Raw genomic sequence first — 17,693 nt, forward strand, 5'->3', positions numbered from 1 at the left:
CTAACTTATGATTAATTTTAGGACTTTAGGACGAGTTAAGTTCCCTATCTGAAGACGTAGGACGCATTGAACCCATCCGAAGATAGAACGGGTAACTCGTCCTAGCTCGAGATAGGATTAATCCTAGCGTATCGTGAAATCGGGTACCGATATCCCAGGAATAAAATAAACGAATTTGTATAGTTCCGTTTTTTCTAATGTATTGTATTATTGTATCCAACAATCATTAATCAATTCAAATAAATGACAGGTTCGAAAAGTCAAAAACTTGTTAATAACAATATTTTAACGTTCTACGTTAAAATAACTTTCAGTGTGGAAATGAGTGTTAATGATAGTCATTATTAAGGGAGGGTATATTATATTATTTGGTTATTACTTGCAATAATAAATTAAGAAGCCCTGCAGCTATTGATAATGTATAACATGTTGAGAAACGAGTGGTTTTAGAGAAAGAGATTCAACAACAATTATATCTGGGAAAAAAAAGGTTTCTGGGCATAAAAACGTTTCTCTGATTGTGTATTCCACATACGGATTATTCTTCCTGTGTGGCCATAGCCACTTCAAATTGGTGGTGATATCCCGTTTTTGTTGGTGATATCCCCAAAACAGTGCCATCTTTTGGAACGGTATATTTTACGTTGAAAAATACAGTGTGTATGTCTAGGTAGTAGAGGGAAACAACATCGGGCGTGATAAATGTCACCAAAGTCTAGACCAATGTGACTCTTCAATCAGAGCGAAGTTTATAGACGACCCACAAAACACATGAAAAGAGACCATGGTATATTTATAAACAAAATAAGGGAATAACCAAGTCAGGCTTAAATAAACAAATAACTTCACTGAATGCCAATACCCGGCCCACAATGACGTCTACCCTTGCTGCAAACCAAAATAAGTCCCTTTTCCGAGACAGAAAAAAAACACGTTGCCTTTTCGCCCTTTGGCATTTTTCTCCCTGGGGATATTTTCTAGATATAAAATAGATTTGATAAAAGGATAGTAACTATGTCAGCCATATTGGCAACCGTATTAGCATTGCCTTAAGACATCGTGGAAATCAACCAAGAGAGATGGTATTTACATTTTATAAAAGACAGCCCTGAGCAAAATCCAAAATAATTCTGAAATTATACTGTCTGTATTTTCTTAATGGTAGGTAAGAGGGCGAATTTGATGGCGGTGACGGCGTGGATCGCCCCGTTGTTCGCCTCTATACCATCTGCGATTGTTTTCGAGGCGGCAGTGGATAGTTGGGGGAAAACACATTGTATACCACCACCTCTTGTACCCGGAAGTTGGCAGTACAAGGTAATTATAATAATATCTTTATCATGGTGCGGCCATCTTGATTTCTCCCATTGAAATCAATGTAACCAAACAGAGGATGAAAGGAGAAATAGTCTGGTTCCTTTTCAGTGCAACAAATACTAGCACTAATAACTTTTATTGGATTCAAGGAAAATGTTGGTAATCGGCCATCTTGATTTTCCCATTCAAATAAATGTCACCAAACAGAGGCTGAAAGGAGAAATAGTCTGGTTCCTTTTCAGTGCAATAAATACTAGCATTAATTACTTTTATTGGATTAAAGGAAAATGTTGGTCATCTGTCATCTTGATTTCTCCCATTCAAATCAATGTAACCAAACAGAGGCTGAAAGGAGAAATAGTCTGGTTCCTTTTCAGTGCAATAAATACTAGCACTCATTACTGTTACTGGATACAAGGAACGTGACCAAGATAGTGGCAGCATGATAAAGGTCTATAGACTGAGGCCGTGTCCGAAACGGCGACTTCGGCTACAGCTACGGCTAGATCGCGCGCGTCTGCCTATTCTTCAACACTGGTAGACGCGCTGATCTAGACGTAGCTGTAGCCGAAGTCGTCGTTTCGGACACGGCCTCATCAGATGTCTTACCTAAGGGACTAACCTGGTATTGTCCCAATCTTTAAAATGTTGTTTTGAAAACTAGTTTTACATGCAAGTTTGCAACTATATGTATTTGATGTATGCTTTTACCCGTTTATTTATATTTGCTATTTTTTCATTTGCTTTTGTGTGTTTGTACGATTTTGATGTATGTTTCTACCCGTTTATTTATATTTTCCTTTTTCTTCGTAACTACTGTGCTTTTGTGTGTTTTGTATTTTGATGCACGCTTATACCCGTTTATTGATGATTTTTTTTTTTTTTTTTAATATTATGCGATTCATTCGTTTACCTGCGTATTATTTTAATTGCTTAACTTTGTCAATTGAGTGGTGTCAGCTTGGTTTTTTTTTTTTTTATTCAAATGAATACCGAAACCATTAAAAATAGTAATGACATCCATTTGCACATAATTATAATTTCTCCCTTTAGAAGTTCTTCCTATTGCCCCTCAGTCCCCATACCAGGTCACCCTTGTTGGACTGGGATTTGTTTCGGCTTAGTGGCTTATACTTTAAGCTGGATCATGTTCTAAGAATGTGTTTTCAATGTTGAAACAATGTGCAAGCAGACACAGTGCAGTCAGTCACTTGGAGTAGGCCTACAACATCATTATTAAAGGGACACGTTGCCTTGGATCGGACGAGTTGGTCTTTCAAAAAAAGCGTTTGTAACCGTTTGTTATAAAGTGCAGTTGGGTAGAAAGATGATGTAAAAGTAGAATATAATGATCCACACAGTTCGTTCGTGTGGTTTTCATTTTACATCGTCGTCAAATTTTTGACTCCCATAATGGCCGACCGTGTTAGTTCGTAAAGTGAAAGGAAAACCACGCAATTTCGAGGCACATTTGTGTAGATCATTGCATTATACTTGTACAACATCTTTCTAACCATATGCATCCAAGGCAACGTGTCACTTTAAGCTACTGTCCTAAAAGCACAATTAGCTCCGTGTGTTTTCGTGTATATAGCCAAATTGTATGTACCATCATTCATCACTTGCCTTGTCATTCACTATAAAGATTTTTATAGTAATAGCTCTCTGGGGTTTTTGTACGACCCATTGGATAACACTGGAGTGAACGATAACCGAGTTGTGAGCTCGGTTACCGTTTTGGTTATGACGTCAGAAACATATATTGGTTACAGCCGCCAAAACGCACCCCATGTCTAGTTTGTAGCCCACATTGAATATAACTTTATCATGCTACCTCCATCTTGGTCATGTTCCTAGTATTGAATAACATACTGCTAATAAGTATTTTGCAAATAGGAACCAGACTATTTTGTTCTTCCGGCATCGGTTTGGTAACAAATTGATAAAACTGGGAGAAATTCAAGATGGCTGCACCATGATAAAGGTCTATTGCACTGTTAGTTCGTAACACATGCTGAACAAATAGTTTGCACTCTAGTTTAGTTCAACACGGTTACTCGCACTTTGATTTTGCTTTAAACACGTGGAAGGCACTAACCTCACACGACAAGTTTAAAGTAAAACACACAAAATGGTTATGTCGCTGGAACCAGCCAATATTCAGTAAAAACATTATGCTTTTCGCATTAAAAACAAACTCATTGTAACATTCTAACGTCGTCGAATATCTTGGGATTTCTGTTTAGCACTTATGAAACAAAGATGTTTTCGAACGAACGGATGCATCGGCGATGTAACCGCGAATGACGACTGTAATAATGTGTGGGCTTTGCTCTGAATGCATACCTCCCATGGGGCAGTATGTTGTTGAATGGCGTCATGTTAAAACTAAAAGGAGATTTTTTTGAACTCACCACGATGGTCGATATTCATTTGACAAGAAGAGAATGTTTTCAACATGTTGTCTCCACTTGATTCAGTAGTGAACAATACTTAGAATTCACAATGCTTCGGACCCACGCATGCTAAACAGAAGGTTTATTCAGTTGGGATTCATCGCATCATCCACTGCTCATCAACATCAACATCTGGCAAAAATACTGATAATTTTAACAATCGCATACGTGCTATTCATAATTATTTGTAGTATGGCGATTAAACGAAAGAATTAGGTCAAAGAACAATTTTGATTTGGAGTGTAGCAGCGGGTCAAATTACTCCCGAATTTACCGAAGTAGCTCTTTAGCAGTTATTAGTGGCGATTAAACGAGACTTTGGAAATAGGTCTGACACAAATTTGTGTGTAGGTGTGTGGCACCGCCACTAAAGGGTCAAAGTTGTACTCACGAATTTACCGATAACGGAAGTAGCTCTTTTTAGTGGCGGTTAAACGAGGCATAGAAATAGGTCGGCAACTGTTTTATTTTGGTGTGTATAGTAGCATCACTAAAAGGTCAAAGTCTAACAACCGAACTAACCGAAGTAGCTTTTTACTATTTGTTAGTGTGGACTAAAAACGAGACTATAGAAAAATATATCAACTAATCCTCCATGGTCGCAGCACCGCTGAAAGGTCAAAGTTGAACTCCCGAAAACCAAAGTGCCCTTGACATGAGTTGCATGAAAATGAACTCAAATATCAAGAGACTCTTAACCCGTTATCGTGTCAACACCTAATAATGTCTCCAACGTAATGCCTCTAGTTCAGTTACCTGTGATAGATCTCAACGCCTTCATGCCTCTGCTTCATCGTGTCTTATGCCGTGTCCGAACTAGCGGCTACAGCTACGGCTACAGCTACGGCTTCGGCTAAGGCTACATCTCCGGGAACGACTTCGGCTAGATATCCACATCACCATGCGTTGAGGTGTAGGGCGCCCTTAGCAACACCAAGGCAACAGTCGTAGCCGAAGTTGTTTACGCCAATTCGGATACAGCCTTATATTAAACAAATATCCATTATAGTTCTTTATATATAATAGCTTTGTTCCATTGAACTTCTTTGTTTACAAATTTACGTACATTTTGCACAGTTGAAATAATTGTTAATATGAGTTGAATTGACTACACATTCTAACTCTCCAATGTTGTTCTACTCTGTTCTTACTGATGTCGAAAGTTTTCATAATATTGTTGTTGTTTCCCTGTTATTTGTCAGCAACCCTCGAACCTATTCTCATTTGACATTTCTTTGTCTCAATATTATCTTACACTATTAATTATGTTTCTATTTGCCAAGATAATGACGTACATGGTGTACATGTATGCTATTATTTGCATTTATAGTTCATTTCCCTTGGTTTCTCTTTCTACATAAAAAGCTAAGTTTCTATTGTATTACTCGTGTTATTTCTTGTTTACAACCAGATGTGGGGAGGCAGGTCTATGGACCTCAGTTGTAACTTGCTTTTGTTTCTCCTAGCCCACCTGGAAGCATCTTAGTAATGTCTTGTGTTGTTGATAAATAACAATCATGGTAATGTGACAATAAGTTAAACAATTATGTACCTTGACCCTTATTGATTTGGTTCAAGGTCGGCGCTTACAACGTCGACTAGTATCATTCTGTGTTAACACAAAACAATTTTATTTTAGCAAATGACTTTTACGTTTCCACTAGTAAGTTTCGTAGGTCATTTTTTTATTTTGTAATCTGTTTTCGTTTATCCTTAGGTGTACACGTTATATGTGGTGTCTGGTTTCTTCTACATCCCCTTGATCATTATCAGCACGTGTTATATATTCATGGTTATCTCCATCTGGAGAAGAAGCAAGTACATGATGGGGCAAAAACCAGAAAAAGTCAAAGGCAAAGCCGCCAAAAATGGTAAGAGCTCAAAAGATCATAACAATTAAGAAAACTTCTTGAAAAAACAAAAATTGTAGTTGTTTACCTGTGATTATTATGGAACCACTTCATCTTTTACTACTATCTTTGCTATAATATAAGTTGCATCCCTCTGACATCACTGAAGTTCACAGAGAGTCTGTTCCGTCTTAACGTACCTACTCTCATTATACATATGTTTCTGTTACTCCATTTGTGTTTTTGTTTGTCTTAGCATAACTACCACAAGCTTTGGCTTTTCTGGTTATGCCCCCATTTCAAAATGTTCCTCTTACTTTCCTTTGCTATTTTGATTCCTAGTTGGAATGGAAATAAATGTTTTTGACCTATCTATTTTCTCACAAATAGCAGTCCTTTACTAGTGTTCGATCATTGCATTCCATTTTATATAACACCCAAGCAGATCCTTGCCATTTGATTGGAGGATTGTCCGTCACGTGATAGCAAATAAAAGTACCATTGCACGCTGAGTCACTCACCGTGCTTTTTCGTTCCATCCGAAAAGTACCATTGCACGCTGAGTCACTCACCGTGCTTTTTCGTTCCATCCGAAAAGTACCATTGCACGCTGGCAGCGTGCAATGGTACTTTTCGGATGGAACGAAAAAGCTGAGTAAAAACATCACTGCGTGCGCGTGTCTTTGGTAACGCAGCAGGTGTTCTGCAAGAAGGCATAGTAAAATTACTAGCATTCGGCTTCTACAGTTGAAATTGTTTGTTTGGAAAGTTGTATCTTTCAATCAAAATTACAAGGTTCTACTTGGATGTTATATAAAACAAATAATGAATGTTTATGAGTGCAATGGTGCGAATATGTTCATTCGTTGAAAGCTGGAATGTTCCATTCAACTCGGCTCCGCCTCGTTGAATAGAACATTCCATCTTTCAACTCATGAACATATTCGCACCATTGCACTCATAAACATTCATTATGTGTATACTAACGTGCTCCGGAAAACAATCATGCGTTTGGACAGTAGATCTATGTTTGGACAGTAGATCTATGTTTCACCTACATGTTGCTCCACAAAATGTGGAACAACCTCCCAGTATCCGTTAGAAATTGTAACTCTCTGCCAATTCTCGCGAAATCTCTTCAAACTTATCTCTATCAACTGTAATGTTGTAGTATAGTTCCATTGTTTTGCTTACTTTATAGTGATTTTGATCTTGTTGAAAGGGGCGTTTACTTGCTCTTTTGTATGTAATGTATGTAATTAGCCCATGGGCTATAACAATCAATCATCATCGTTCAGATTAATAGGTCATACTGGCGCTAGTAGTTCTACAATTTAATTGAAGTTATGATTTTTTTTCTTCATTTTCTCTTTTAATTTTATTTACATAGCATCTAAGGAGAAGGAACCGATGAAACACAGAGCCAGTTCAAGAGGTTTGATACCCAAGGCAAAGATCAAGACGCTCAAGATGACTGTCTCAATCATCGTTGGTAATTCATCCCCCCTTCCAATCTTCCTAATCCAATTGACATTTCATGTCATCAACTTTCATTCTTTTTTCTTTGTAAAGGGCTGGTCTTTTTTTTTCTTCTTCTTTTATTTGACCGATATTTCCTATTATTAACAAGTTATTATATGAAGTTGAATGCGCATACTCGATTTACTTTCATCTGTTCTGGCTAGCAACCTTTGTCGAAGTTGCTATTCATTGCCAGAAAAATTAATAATGAAATTAAAAAGGTGGTACATTGTGCGGCTGCAGTCGGGATCACAACATTCACCTTATTTGATATTTTATATTTTTGTATCCAGGTGCTCTCAATTTCCATTGAACTAACACTTTTAAGAGCAAGGAACAAGATTTAATAAAACACAATTTGACAAGAAAAAAAAGTTGCATTTACAGGAATACGAGCGTTGCAAACTGTGAAGACGCTTATGTACCTCAAGTTGACAGTAGTCGAACAATGTTAAACGCTAACGTATTAAAAGAAGGTGTCAACAACAATAGTGTCCACTACCTTTAAAGCCCGTGGACACTATTGGTAATTGTCAAAGTCTAGCCTTCACAGTTGGTGTATCTCAACATATGCATAAAATAAGAAACCTGTGAAAATTTGAGCTCAATTGGTCGTCAAACTTGCGAGATAATAATGAAAGAAAAAAACACCATTGTCACACGAAGTTGTGTGCGTTTAGACGGTTGATTTCGAGACCTCAAGTTCTAAATCTGATGTCTCGAAATCAAATTCGTGGAAAATTACTTCTTTCTCGAAAACTATGGCACTTCAGAGGGAGCCGTTTCTCACAATGTGTTATACCACCAACCTCTCCCCATTACTCGTCACCAAGAAAGGTTTTATGCGAATAATTGTTTTGAGTAATTACCAATAGTGTCCACTGCCTTTAAACAAAAATAATCGTTAATGCCTGAAATCCTGTTGTCCTTCTGCAGCTTTTATCGTGTGTTGGTGTCCCTTCTCAGTATTCTACACATTAGATGCCTTTGGAGTGATCTTTATCGATGAAGCAAACCTTAACACTGCATTCCGTGCGTCAGCCTTCATCCAGAACTTACCTTTTCTCAACAGTGCTATCAATCCTTTCATCTATGGAATGTTTAGCACTAATATCTGTCAAGAACTAAGGTACGGTAAACACAAATGGAATGTTCTTCTTTTTTAGATCATTAAAAAGAAATTTGTTTTTGCCTTTTTACATTTCACTTACGCCTCGAAAAGTATTGTTTATATCAATATTTGCATGAAATTCTTTAGATTGTCCCTGTGATTTTATTTTTTGAACTTTGGCTTTTGAAACTTCATACAATCCCGGCTAAGATGATTGGGCCACCCCTGCATGCCCACCCCTGCCAATAAACATTCTCTCCCCCGTTCCCCCGCTCAATGTTGACTGTAACAAAGAAGAAGACCATGCAACAATTAGAACCAACATTGAACGTGGGTTCGGGAGCCCAGCGAGAAAATATGTCCGGGATTGTAGGCCATGAGGTGTTAACCAAGTGAAAGTGTGTGCCTTATCTGTTCAGTATTTTGTTATTTACTTTACATGCTTGCTAGATGAGGAGTTGAAATTACAATGTGGTTTTATTATTTGCCAGTGTGTTTTTCCTGACGTACCTGTTCTGCTTGTATTTTTCTCTGGTAGAGAAGGTACCTAGTCTTGGTTCCAAGACGCTCCAGTTGTGTAGTCGTGGTGTGAAAGCGGTACTGGATGAAAGCACCCTCTTATGGCGTGTCGTTTTCTGTGTGATACCAGCTTATTAAGTTTTCGTGACTTAACAACTGGAGCGTCTTGTAACCAAGACTAGGTCGTACCTAGTTGAAAACATAGCGAGATAGGTTTCCGAGTAGAATCCACTTGTTCGACTGCTTTTTCTGAATTGTCATTGAATTTTGTATTTGTTTATAAAAAGGTACGCCGCCTGCACGGTGGCAGACAGTCCTCTTATAACAATACTTAAAATAATTATGTTGTATATAGCCCTACATCATCCCTGCTTATTGTTTGAATTATATCTTTAATTATTCATTGATTCATTTTTAATGGGAGACTTTTAGGACACTAGGTGGCAGCAGACTTCCAGTATAGTTTTGTTTTTATGTTTGTTTCTTTCCGCTTGACCAGGTCTGCTACCACCAGCCACCCCGTTCTTAAGTTTCCCAGTGTGTGTATATTATGCTGATCTTTGTTTGCGTACATTTATTTCTGTGCTTTTGATTATTATATTGAATAATTTTGTATTAATTTGTTGTGATGTATTTAGCTTTGATGTTCGTTCTAACCAAAGTTTGTCCACAGTGTATACAATGGAAATACTCTTTAATATTAAAAGAGTTGAACTTGTTTTATGTCCCCTTTACTTTCTGTTTCTTGGTTCCCTCCTTTTAAATTTCATCATATGTTGGTATTCATTTTTAATGGGATACTTTTAGGACACTAGATGGCAGCAGACTTGCAATGTGTTTTATGTTTTTGGTGTTTGTTTATTTCCACTTGACCAGGTCTGCCACCCGTTCTAACCTAAAGTATCCTACATGTTTATGTGTGTGATAATATAATGCTGATCTTTGTTTGCCTTTTCTTGCTCTTGAATATTTTATTGCATAATTTCTTACTTATTTGTTGTGCTTTATTTTACTATGATGTTCGATCTAACCAAATGTTTTCCCACAGTAATTACATTGGAACTACTCTTCAATACTAAAAGAGTTGAAACTGTTTTGTGTTCCCTTACCTTTGTGTTGTTGGTACCCTTCCTTCAGATAGATCATCTGTTGTTGGGAGACTTTTGGAACACTTGGTGGCAGCAGACTTGCACTGTTTTTTTTTATTTTATCTTTGTTTCTTTCCACTTGACCAGGTCTGCTACCACCAGCCACCCCGTTCTAAAGTTTCCCAGTGTGTGTATAATGCTGATCTTTGTTTGCCTTCATCCATTTCTTTGCTTTTGATCATTATTTGTAATGCATAATTTTGTATTTATTTGCTGTGATGTATTTATCTTTGATGTTCGTTCTAACCAAAGTTTGTCCACAGTGTATACAATGGAAATACTCTTTAATATTAAAAGAGTTGAAATTGTTTTATGTTCCCTTTACTTTCTGTTTCTTGGTGCCCTCCTTTTAAATATATCATATGTTGGTATTCATTTTTAATGGGATACTTTTAGGACACTAGATGGCAGCAGACTTGCAATGTGTTTTATGTTGTTGGTGCGTGTTTATTTCCGCTTGATCAGGTCTGCTACCACTTGCCACCCGTTCTAAAGTCTCTTACATGTTTATGTGTGTGATAATATAATGCTGATCTTTGTTTGCCTTTTCTTGCTCTTGAATATTTTATTGCATAATTTCTTACTTATTTTTGTTGTGCTTTATTTTACTTTGATGTTCGTTCTAACCAAATGTTTTCCCACAGTTTTTACAGTGGAACTATAATACTTAAAGAGTTAACATTGTTTTGCGTTCCCTTACCTTTGTGTTGGTGGTACCCTTCCTTCAGATAGATCATCTGTTGTTGGGAGACTTTTGGAACACTAGGTTGCAGCAGACTTGCACTGTGTTTTTATTTTTTTTTTTATTTTTTTTTTTTTTGGGGGGTGTTTGTTTATTCTGCATGATCACGTCTGCTACCACTTGCCAGCCCATTCTAAAGTTTCCTACATGTTTATGTGTGTGATTATATAACGCTGATCTTTGTTTGCCTTTTCTTGCTCTTAAATATTTTATGGCACAATTTCATATTTATTGGTTGTGCTTTGTTTTACTTTGATGTTTGTACTAACACAATTTTGTCTTACAGTGTTTAAATTCTCTTTAATTCTAAAGAGTTAAAATTGTTTAGTGTTTTGTTGTTGGTGTCCTTCCTTCAGAGTTATCACCCGTTGCTATTTTGTGTTCGAGGGGTATTCACTTATGTTAGTGGTAACCATTTATGTTAGTGGTAAACCACAACCACTTACCTTGGTGGTAACCACTCATAATAGGAGTTACCATTTTTGTTACTAGTAACCACTGATTTTATAAGGAACCTCTGATTTTAGATAGTAACAACTTATGTTTGACAGTAACCATCTATGCCTGACAGTAACCATTTTTAATGGATAGTAAACACTTATGTTTTATAGTAACCATCCATGTTGATAGTAACCATTTTACGTTGGTGGTAACCATGTCTGTTAGTAGAATAGTCACCAATTTGGTGTAGTAACCACTTATGTCAAGTAACCTCTGATTTTAGATAGCAGCCACTTATGTTTGCTAGTAACCATTTATGTTGATAGTAATCATTTATGTTTGATAGTAACCATTATGTTTGATAGTAACCATTATGTTAGTATTGTAGTTTAACCATCTTCGTTACTAGTGACCACTTATGTTATAAGTAACCTTTTAGATTTTAGATAGCAGCCACTAATGTTTGTTAGTAACCATTTATGTCTGATAGTATCCCTTTATGTTGATAGTAACCATTTACGTTATTAGTAGTAACCATTTATTTTAGTCATGTTCTCTTTATGTGCTGGTCTTTGTGTATTTATCTCTCTCAGAGTGATCTGAAAACTACTATTTCTACTTAACACAAAAACTAGACGATTCAGCGTGATCAACTGGATGGCGACGAAGCTGCGTTGCTGTAAATCATGGCGGCCCTCCAGGTACGGACGCTCTACTACACTGCGTACAGACACTAACCTGACAGACATGTCTGAGGGCGCTAGTGGCACACACCGAGGACACACTCGACCGTTGTACGTGTACACACCAGGAAGGACGAGCAACAGTGATCACTCCAGGGATCTGTCCAATAGTGCTATGTAATTATTAACTATAGCGCAGGGAGCAATACCTGTCATGGCAGTATAACGCCACTGGGCTTATGTATGACTAGCGCATGGGCCGTGAGACCAATACCTCTTACCACCATGTTCTGTCCTGGCAACCTAACGCCATTGGGCTTATATAGTAAGTAAAACGGCCTCACAGGCGAACGTTATTTGGTGAACGTTGCGACCTAAGGCTGTTTAACACTATTCCCATGTTTTTATCCGCGACGGGCAAAAAGACAGGTGATTGCTTTTCAAAATCAGTGATTTCATTGGATATAACAATTTCATTGGATAAACTAGCAGTGACGTAAGCTGTCTTTGTAAGTTTTGGTTTGTCCGTGGTGACATTTTGAAGCTGCACACGGTCGTCTGCATATGAATGTAGGTGAATTGTGATTATGGATGGCGTAAATCACGAGCCTCGACGTCAGACGTTCAGGCTAGTTTAATACCGAGGCACATACCGACTTGTGCCCTCACACGGTATTATTCTACCATGTTAAACATTACGTCTGACTGCTGCACTCTTGGTGGTTTGATATGACAGATGATCTTGCCCGGAAAGAACCTCTGCTGCCCTCAAGTGGTTAGCTTGAGAAAAACCGTTTTACCATTCTTGAAAATGCAAACTTGCAAGAACGGACTAAAATAATACAAATAACCGAAAAGCCGTAAATTCATACAAAACAAATTCTTAAAAACCATACCGGTTTTCGGTAAAGGTTTATTCGTGAAAACAGGAAGGGAAAGGATTCCCACCATTAAAAATGACAAACGTGGAAATGTCATGCGCTTCTTTACGCATTCGGCATGTACTAAAAGTGTAAAATAATTAATTGGAAAAAAACGTGTCCATTTATTGGAAACTTTATTTTAAATTTGGTCAAATGTATTCGATTTTAGTGAGGCAAGAAACACTGTCATTTTTAGTTGTGATACAATATTGTATAAGTTTTGTATTGTGATTTCAAACAATGATCATGTTTTGGGGGTTTTTCGTGAACAAAATACAAAGTATATATATTGACAAGTAGTTTTTTGAGAGAAACATTTATTATATAAAATACAGTACACAAAATATTTTGAATAGCTTGATGTGTACTGTAATTTCCACTCCCATTCAGTGCTTATTTAGACCGTTTCAAAATGTCATAATACAGTCTTATTTTCATACACTCATCCGATCAGTTCATTTCTTGTTTTCTTTTCTCTTTCTATTTGTAAAATTGTTGTCGTTACTCATATTACTCGCATTAAAGTTTGTGTTCTTTTCAGTTCCAAAACTAAATATTCCATTAAAGTTTGACGAGATGTTTGACTGTGTGATGGTTTTAGTGTACAATGTTGAATGGTTCTACAAGTCTTTGAAACAATAACATAATAACTTGAGAGGTAAAACACGTTTTAATTTAACTAATACGCCAACCGTATCACTTTAATCTAAGTCACCATGTTATAATTATACCAATGTTTTACAATACTCTAACCTCCATATCATGACGTGATAAATGTCAGGTTATTATGCCTATTTGTAATATTACTGTGGATATAAAAGTTAACAGTACAACTTATCTATGAAGGAGTATAGTTATAAACTTACTATGAACATTAATTTATCGAAAGTTTTGGTCATCATTTTCATTATATACAGACGACGAGACACACCATAATAGGCAGCAACGTTCTGCTCAAAGACTACCACTTTTCGGACTTGAATTATAAGTTATGTGCTTCCTGTACGATTTCCATTTCATAGCGCTGCTAATTTTAAACACATCAAAAGGTATGCTCATCTTCCGGTGCTTACTGCACAAAAATGAATGCCGTGACATTACACATCCATGGTGAACGCACTTGTAAGATGACCACCAATGTGTTTTGCTAAAACCAGTAAAATACGTTTACCCCTTAGCAACTTTGTTCTACTACAGGCACTTACCGTTTAGCATTGCTATGAATTTTTACCATGGTGTGCGTCTAAATGCGTGCGTGTCGCTTAACATTTTGCACTTTATACACAGTATACACGGGAATTTGACTCCCAAAAATGGCGCGATCAAAGTTTTATTCTGAGAGAATCACATTGGGTTATGCGGGAAAAAAAACCCGATCAATTAAGACCTGCCCGTCTATTACGTGACACACAAAATAATGAGCCTCTTATTTAAAGTATTGTTCGTGTTTGACTTTTAATAATAATCACAATGGTATATGACTGTGAGCTCTTCTTTTTGAGGTAGTTTGGAGAGGTACAGTTTAGGGACCAAGAAATAAACGTTAATCGTGAAAGAAATGTGACTTTGAGCCAGGAGTGGTATACTGAAAGGATGAACGCTTGTTGGTTTATTGTTCAGATGTTTTTTACTTTCGTTTTTGATTTTCCTTTTTTTTTTCTTTTTTCTTTTTTTCTTGGAATGAAAAAGTGTGTATCCTGTATTTAATTACAATGCAAAACACATCAACAGAAAATTGTTCTGCCAAGTACCAACAACAACATATTTTTTCGCGACTTTACACTTTATAACATAATTATTCAAAGTCTCATACAAGTTTAGGAATAGTTTATAAATGAACCTATTTCTGCTGAACCTTCAGTGGCAAAAGTTAAATATTACGCGTTTGAGGTGTTGTATTTGTGTGGTCGTTAAGGTGCAAGCGTCGAATTCATTGGAATTCTGTTACGTGTAATAGAAGGAGAGCCGGAGAAAAACTTAAGGGGTGAAATGTAAACATAATGTCCAAGGAAATTTTCAGCATATTAAGCGTATACAAACAAACTCTTCAACTATAAGAAGGGAGGCTCCAAACTCTGATTAACTCACAACATAATTTACCCACTTTAAAATGGAGAAAAATTGAACAAATTTGCTTTATGAAGTACCTTATAAACTGAACTTGAAACTGAAGTTGAAACTTCACAGCGATGTGTTTTTAAAGGTGTACCCTGATTATGACTAAAAATTAATACCGAATTTAGTCATATAAAGTAAAAGATATATGGATTTTACGAAGAAACAGAGATACTCATTTTTGCTCTTACCTCATACGTGGATCTTATTGGCAAGTTGAACTTAAACAAATAAGCATACACAAATATTGAGGGTATTATTATGTACTTTTTACTAACAAAAAACACAATGTCCACAGATTTACATTAAACTCACACGGTGTGAAGAATATGATAGTAGAAAGCTTCCCTTGAAATTTTACTTACTGATGTGCTGTAGTTTTTGAGAAATGAGTAAAAGTAATAATTTTCGTCTCAGTTTTAGTATGTAAAAACGTATTAACAAGTTATGCTATGGTTTTTGTATAATATCATAACTGGTAAAGGGAATTTTTTCGCATGCTGAAATAATTTTGGTCTCATGAGATGAAAATTATTTTGTGACTTGTTTTACTTATTTCTCAAAAACTACACAACCTTAGATGAAGGGAAGCTTTCCACTATCATTATTTTCAAACCCTGTAAGTTTAATGTAAATCTGTGGACATTTTGAAAAAGTACCCGAATCCTTTAAAGCTGCATCTAATCACCATACACAACAGTATGACTTCTTCTTTATTTTTCTTTTTTTTTCTCACTGTCACATTGTACTTATTGAATCAAAGTGTAAACAATTTGTTCTCTCAATGGCATATAATTAACGTGTTGTTTTCTAACATGTTAGGTAAAGAAATAACATGGAATCGTCAGACATGTATGACTAAGCCACGGGAAATTGAAAACTTCAAATATTCGTTTCCCCCCAAAAATGGGTTACACTTTTGATATAGCGCCCACAGCCGCGACCCAAGTATTAAATGTGCATAATACCACTTTGATTAATTACGTCAAAATAAACAGGTTTGTAAATATCAATAGCATTTTGATCAAAGAGTACGGATGGGGAATAAATACGATTTGTTGACCCAAAATGGATCAACAAAACTACCAAAACAACAACAACAAATGCTATAAAATTGAACTCTTGTGGATTGACGCAGTCATGTATAATTTGTGGCAAGTTTAATACAAATCGGTCGAGACTTGTGAAGAAATAGAGGGCGTACTTTGTACCTCTCCTAGTCCACATATTCCCACAAAAGCTCGGTCGTAATAAAGGGTTAGATATAGTAGCATCGTTTGTAAATGAATTATGTATATTGAGTAATCATATGTTACTATTTATAAAAGCCTTATCAACGAAGGCCAAACTGTTCAATATATATGTTGTGTAAATCAGTTATATTATATTATAATATTATACCAGTAAAAGTGGTTAACATACTTTAGTTTAGTTAGTTTTAATAGATTTTCGGAATACACCTGTAACAAAGCTACCATAAATTTAAATATTAAAGTAAATGGCTACATACATAATACATTAGTTAACTTGTGTTACGTGTTATTATTACTCAATCCTCATTTCATCACATCCACTGAGCGCAACATCTGATCAGAAGCTTATCCCAGATTATTAAATCAAATGCAGCACGAAATCAGTTTGCAATTTTTGCTTGTCCCCTCGACTTTAATTCAATCTAAACATTCTTGAACTCTTTCAGCAGCTGAAGGTTTGGCTCAACTTATTGTATTGTCTCCTGTGCACAACGTTGATAATCCTTACACCCATGTTGGCACCATTCCTAATCCTCTAAGTCTAGGGCCCTTTTCGAAACAATGGCTTCGGCTGTGGATTCGGCTTGAGGCTCCGTTCTCTCGTCTGGAGCCCTGAGCGCGTAAACGCAAAGCACGCGCAAATTGTCAAAATAACCGGCGGGGCCAAGCTAGCCTGAGCAGAATCCAAAGCCGAAGCCGTCGTTTTGAAAAGGGCCTATAGGTGTGTACAAACATCCAAATAATATATATTGATACCTACCTTTGAAGACCCGCAACTAACCATCGATTTGTTCAAGCAAAACGATTAACACAGATTTGATAATTTCGAAACCATTTTGTTTATAAAGTTTATCCTCTATATAATATTTACTTGTTTTTAAGATTTACATTTTACAAAATAAGCTACTTATGCAAACCATTCTCTCTCACTCGTTTTGATCACGTCTGATTATGTTTTCTCTTTCATGTCTCTTTGACTTCCATTCAACAATTCCCTCAACAAACATTCAACTTTTCCTTTAATTCCCCATTTTCCTTAAATCATCTCCTCTCTGCAATTAGGTTAATTAGTAACCGAAACGCATGCTCAACCATCAATCATTACCAACATACACATTCGTGTTAATCTTGTGGGGACATTAAGTAAGTCCCATAGTGATATTTTTTAAAAGATTAAATTAGTACATGATTTTTTTGTTTTTCAAACCACAATTGAATTACACAAATAGCGAACATCAAGTAATGAAGTTGGTGTCCTTTACGAATACACAAACTATAAGACATCTACCTAAACCAACATGACCGCAGGTGGCAGCAGACTCGCCAAGCAAAATCCGTCGCTATCGATAATGTGCGCATGCCCAGAATTATGCGCCGTCATAAATTTACATCAGCCCATTATTTGTCGACACTGACAATAAAAAACACCTCAGCGAACCCCCCTCACTTTTTGTAGTAGTGGGATGGTTTGTGTTAAAAATCAGAGGCTATGCCTTAAAGGCAGTGGACACTATTGGTAATTACTCAAAATAATTATTAGCATAAAACCTTTCTTGGTAACGAGTAATGGGGAGAGGTTGATGGTATAAAACATTGTGAGAAACAGCTCCCTCT

The 17,693-nt window shown here is 36.5% G+C and overlaps 1 protein-coding gene across 3 annotated transcripts in view; it reads left to right on the forward strand.

Annotated features, from left to right (window-relative positions):
* Positions 1–14,073, forward strand: part of LOC117291282 (cardioacceleratory peptide receptor-like) — a 45,741-nt gene extending 31,668 nt beyond the window's left edge. For 2 of the 3 annotated variants that reach the window (XM_033772915.1, XM_033772914.1), the window contains exons 6-10: positions 1,166–1,317; positions 5,491–5,644; positions 7,014–7,115; positions 8,081–8,273; positions 11,741–14,073. In XM_033772915.1, the coding sequence (XP_033628806.1) occupies positions 1,166–1,317; positions 5,491–5,644; positions 7,014–7,115; positions 8,081–8,273; positions 11,741–11,969 (830 nt within the window). In that variant the 3' untranslated portion in view covers positions 11,970–14,073. Of the gene's footprint in view, positions 1–1,165; positions 1,318–5,490; positions 5,645–7,013; positions 7,116–8,080; positions 8,274–11,698 lie in introns of all 3 variants that reach the window. The other variant, XM_033772916.1, reaches the window with a different exon arrangement.
* Positions 14,074–17,693: the final 3,620 nt, after the last annotated feature.

Source organism: Asterias rubens, chromosome 6 (genome assembly GCF_902459465.1).
Source record: "Asterias rubens chromosome 6, eAstRub1.3, whole genome shotgun sequence".
Taxonomy (NCBI): domain Eukaryota; kingdom Metazoa; phylum Echinodermata; class Asteroidea; order Forcipulatida; family Asteriidae; genus Asterias; species Asterias rubens.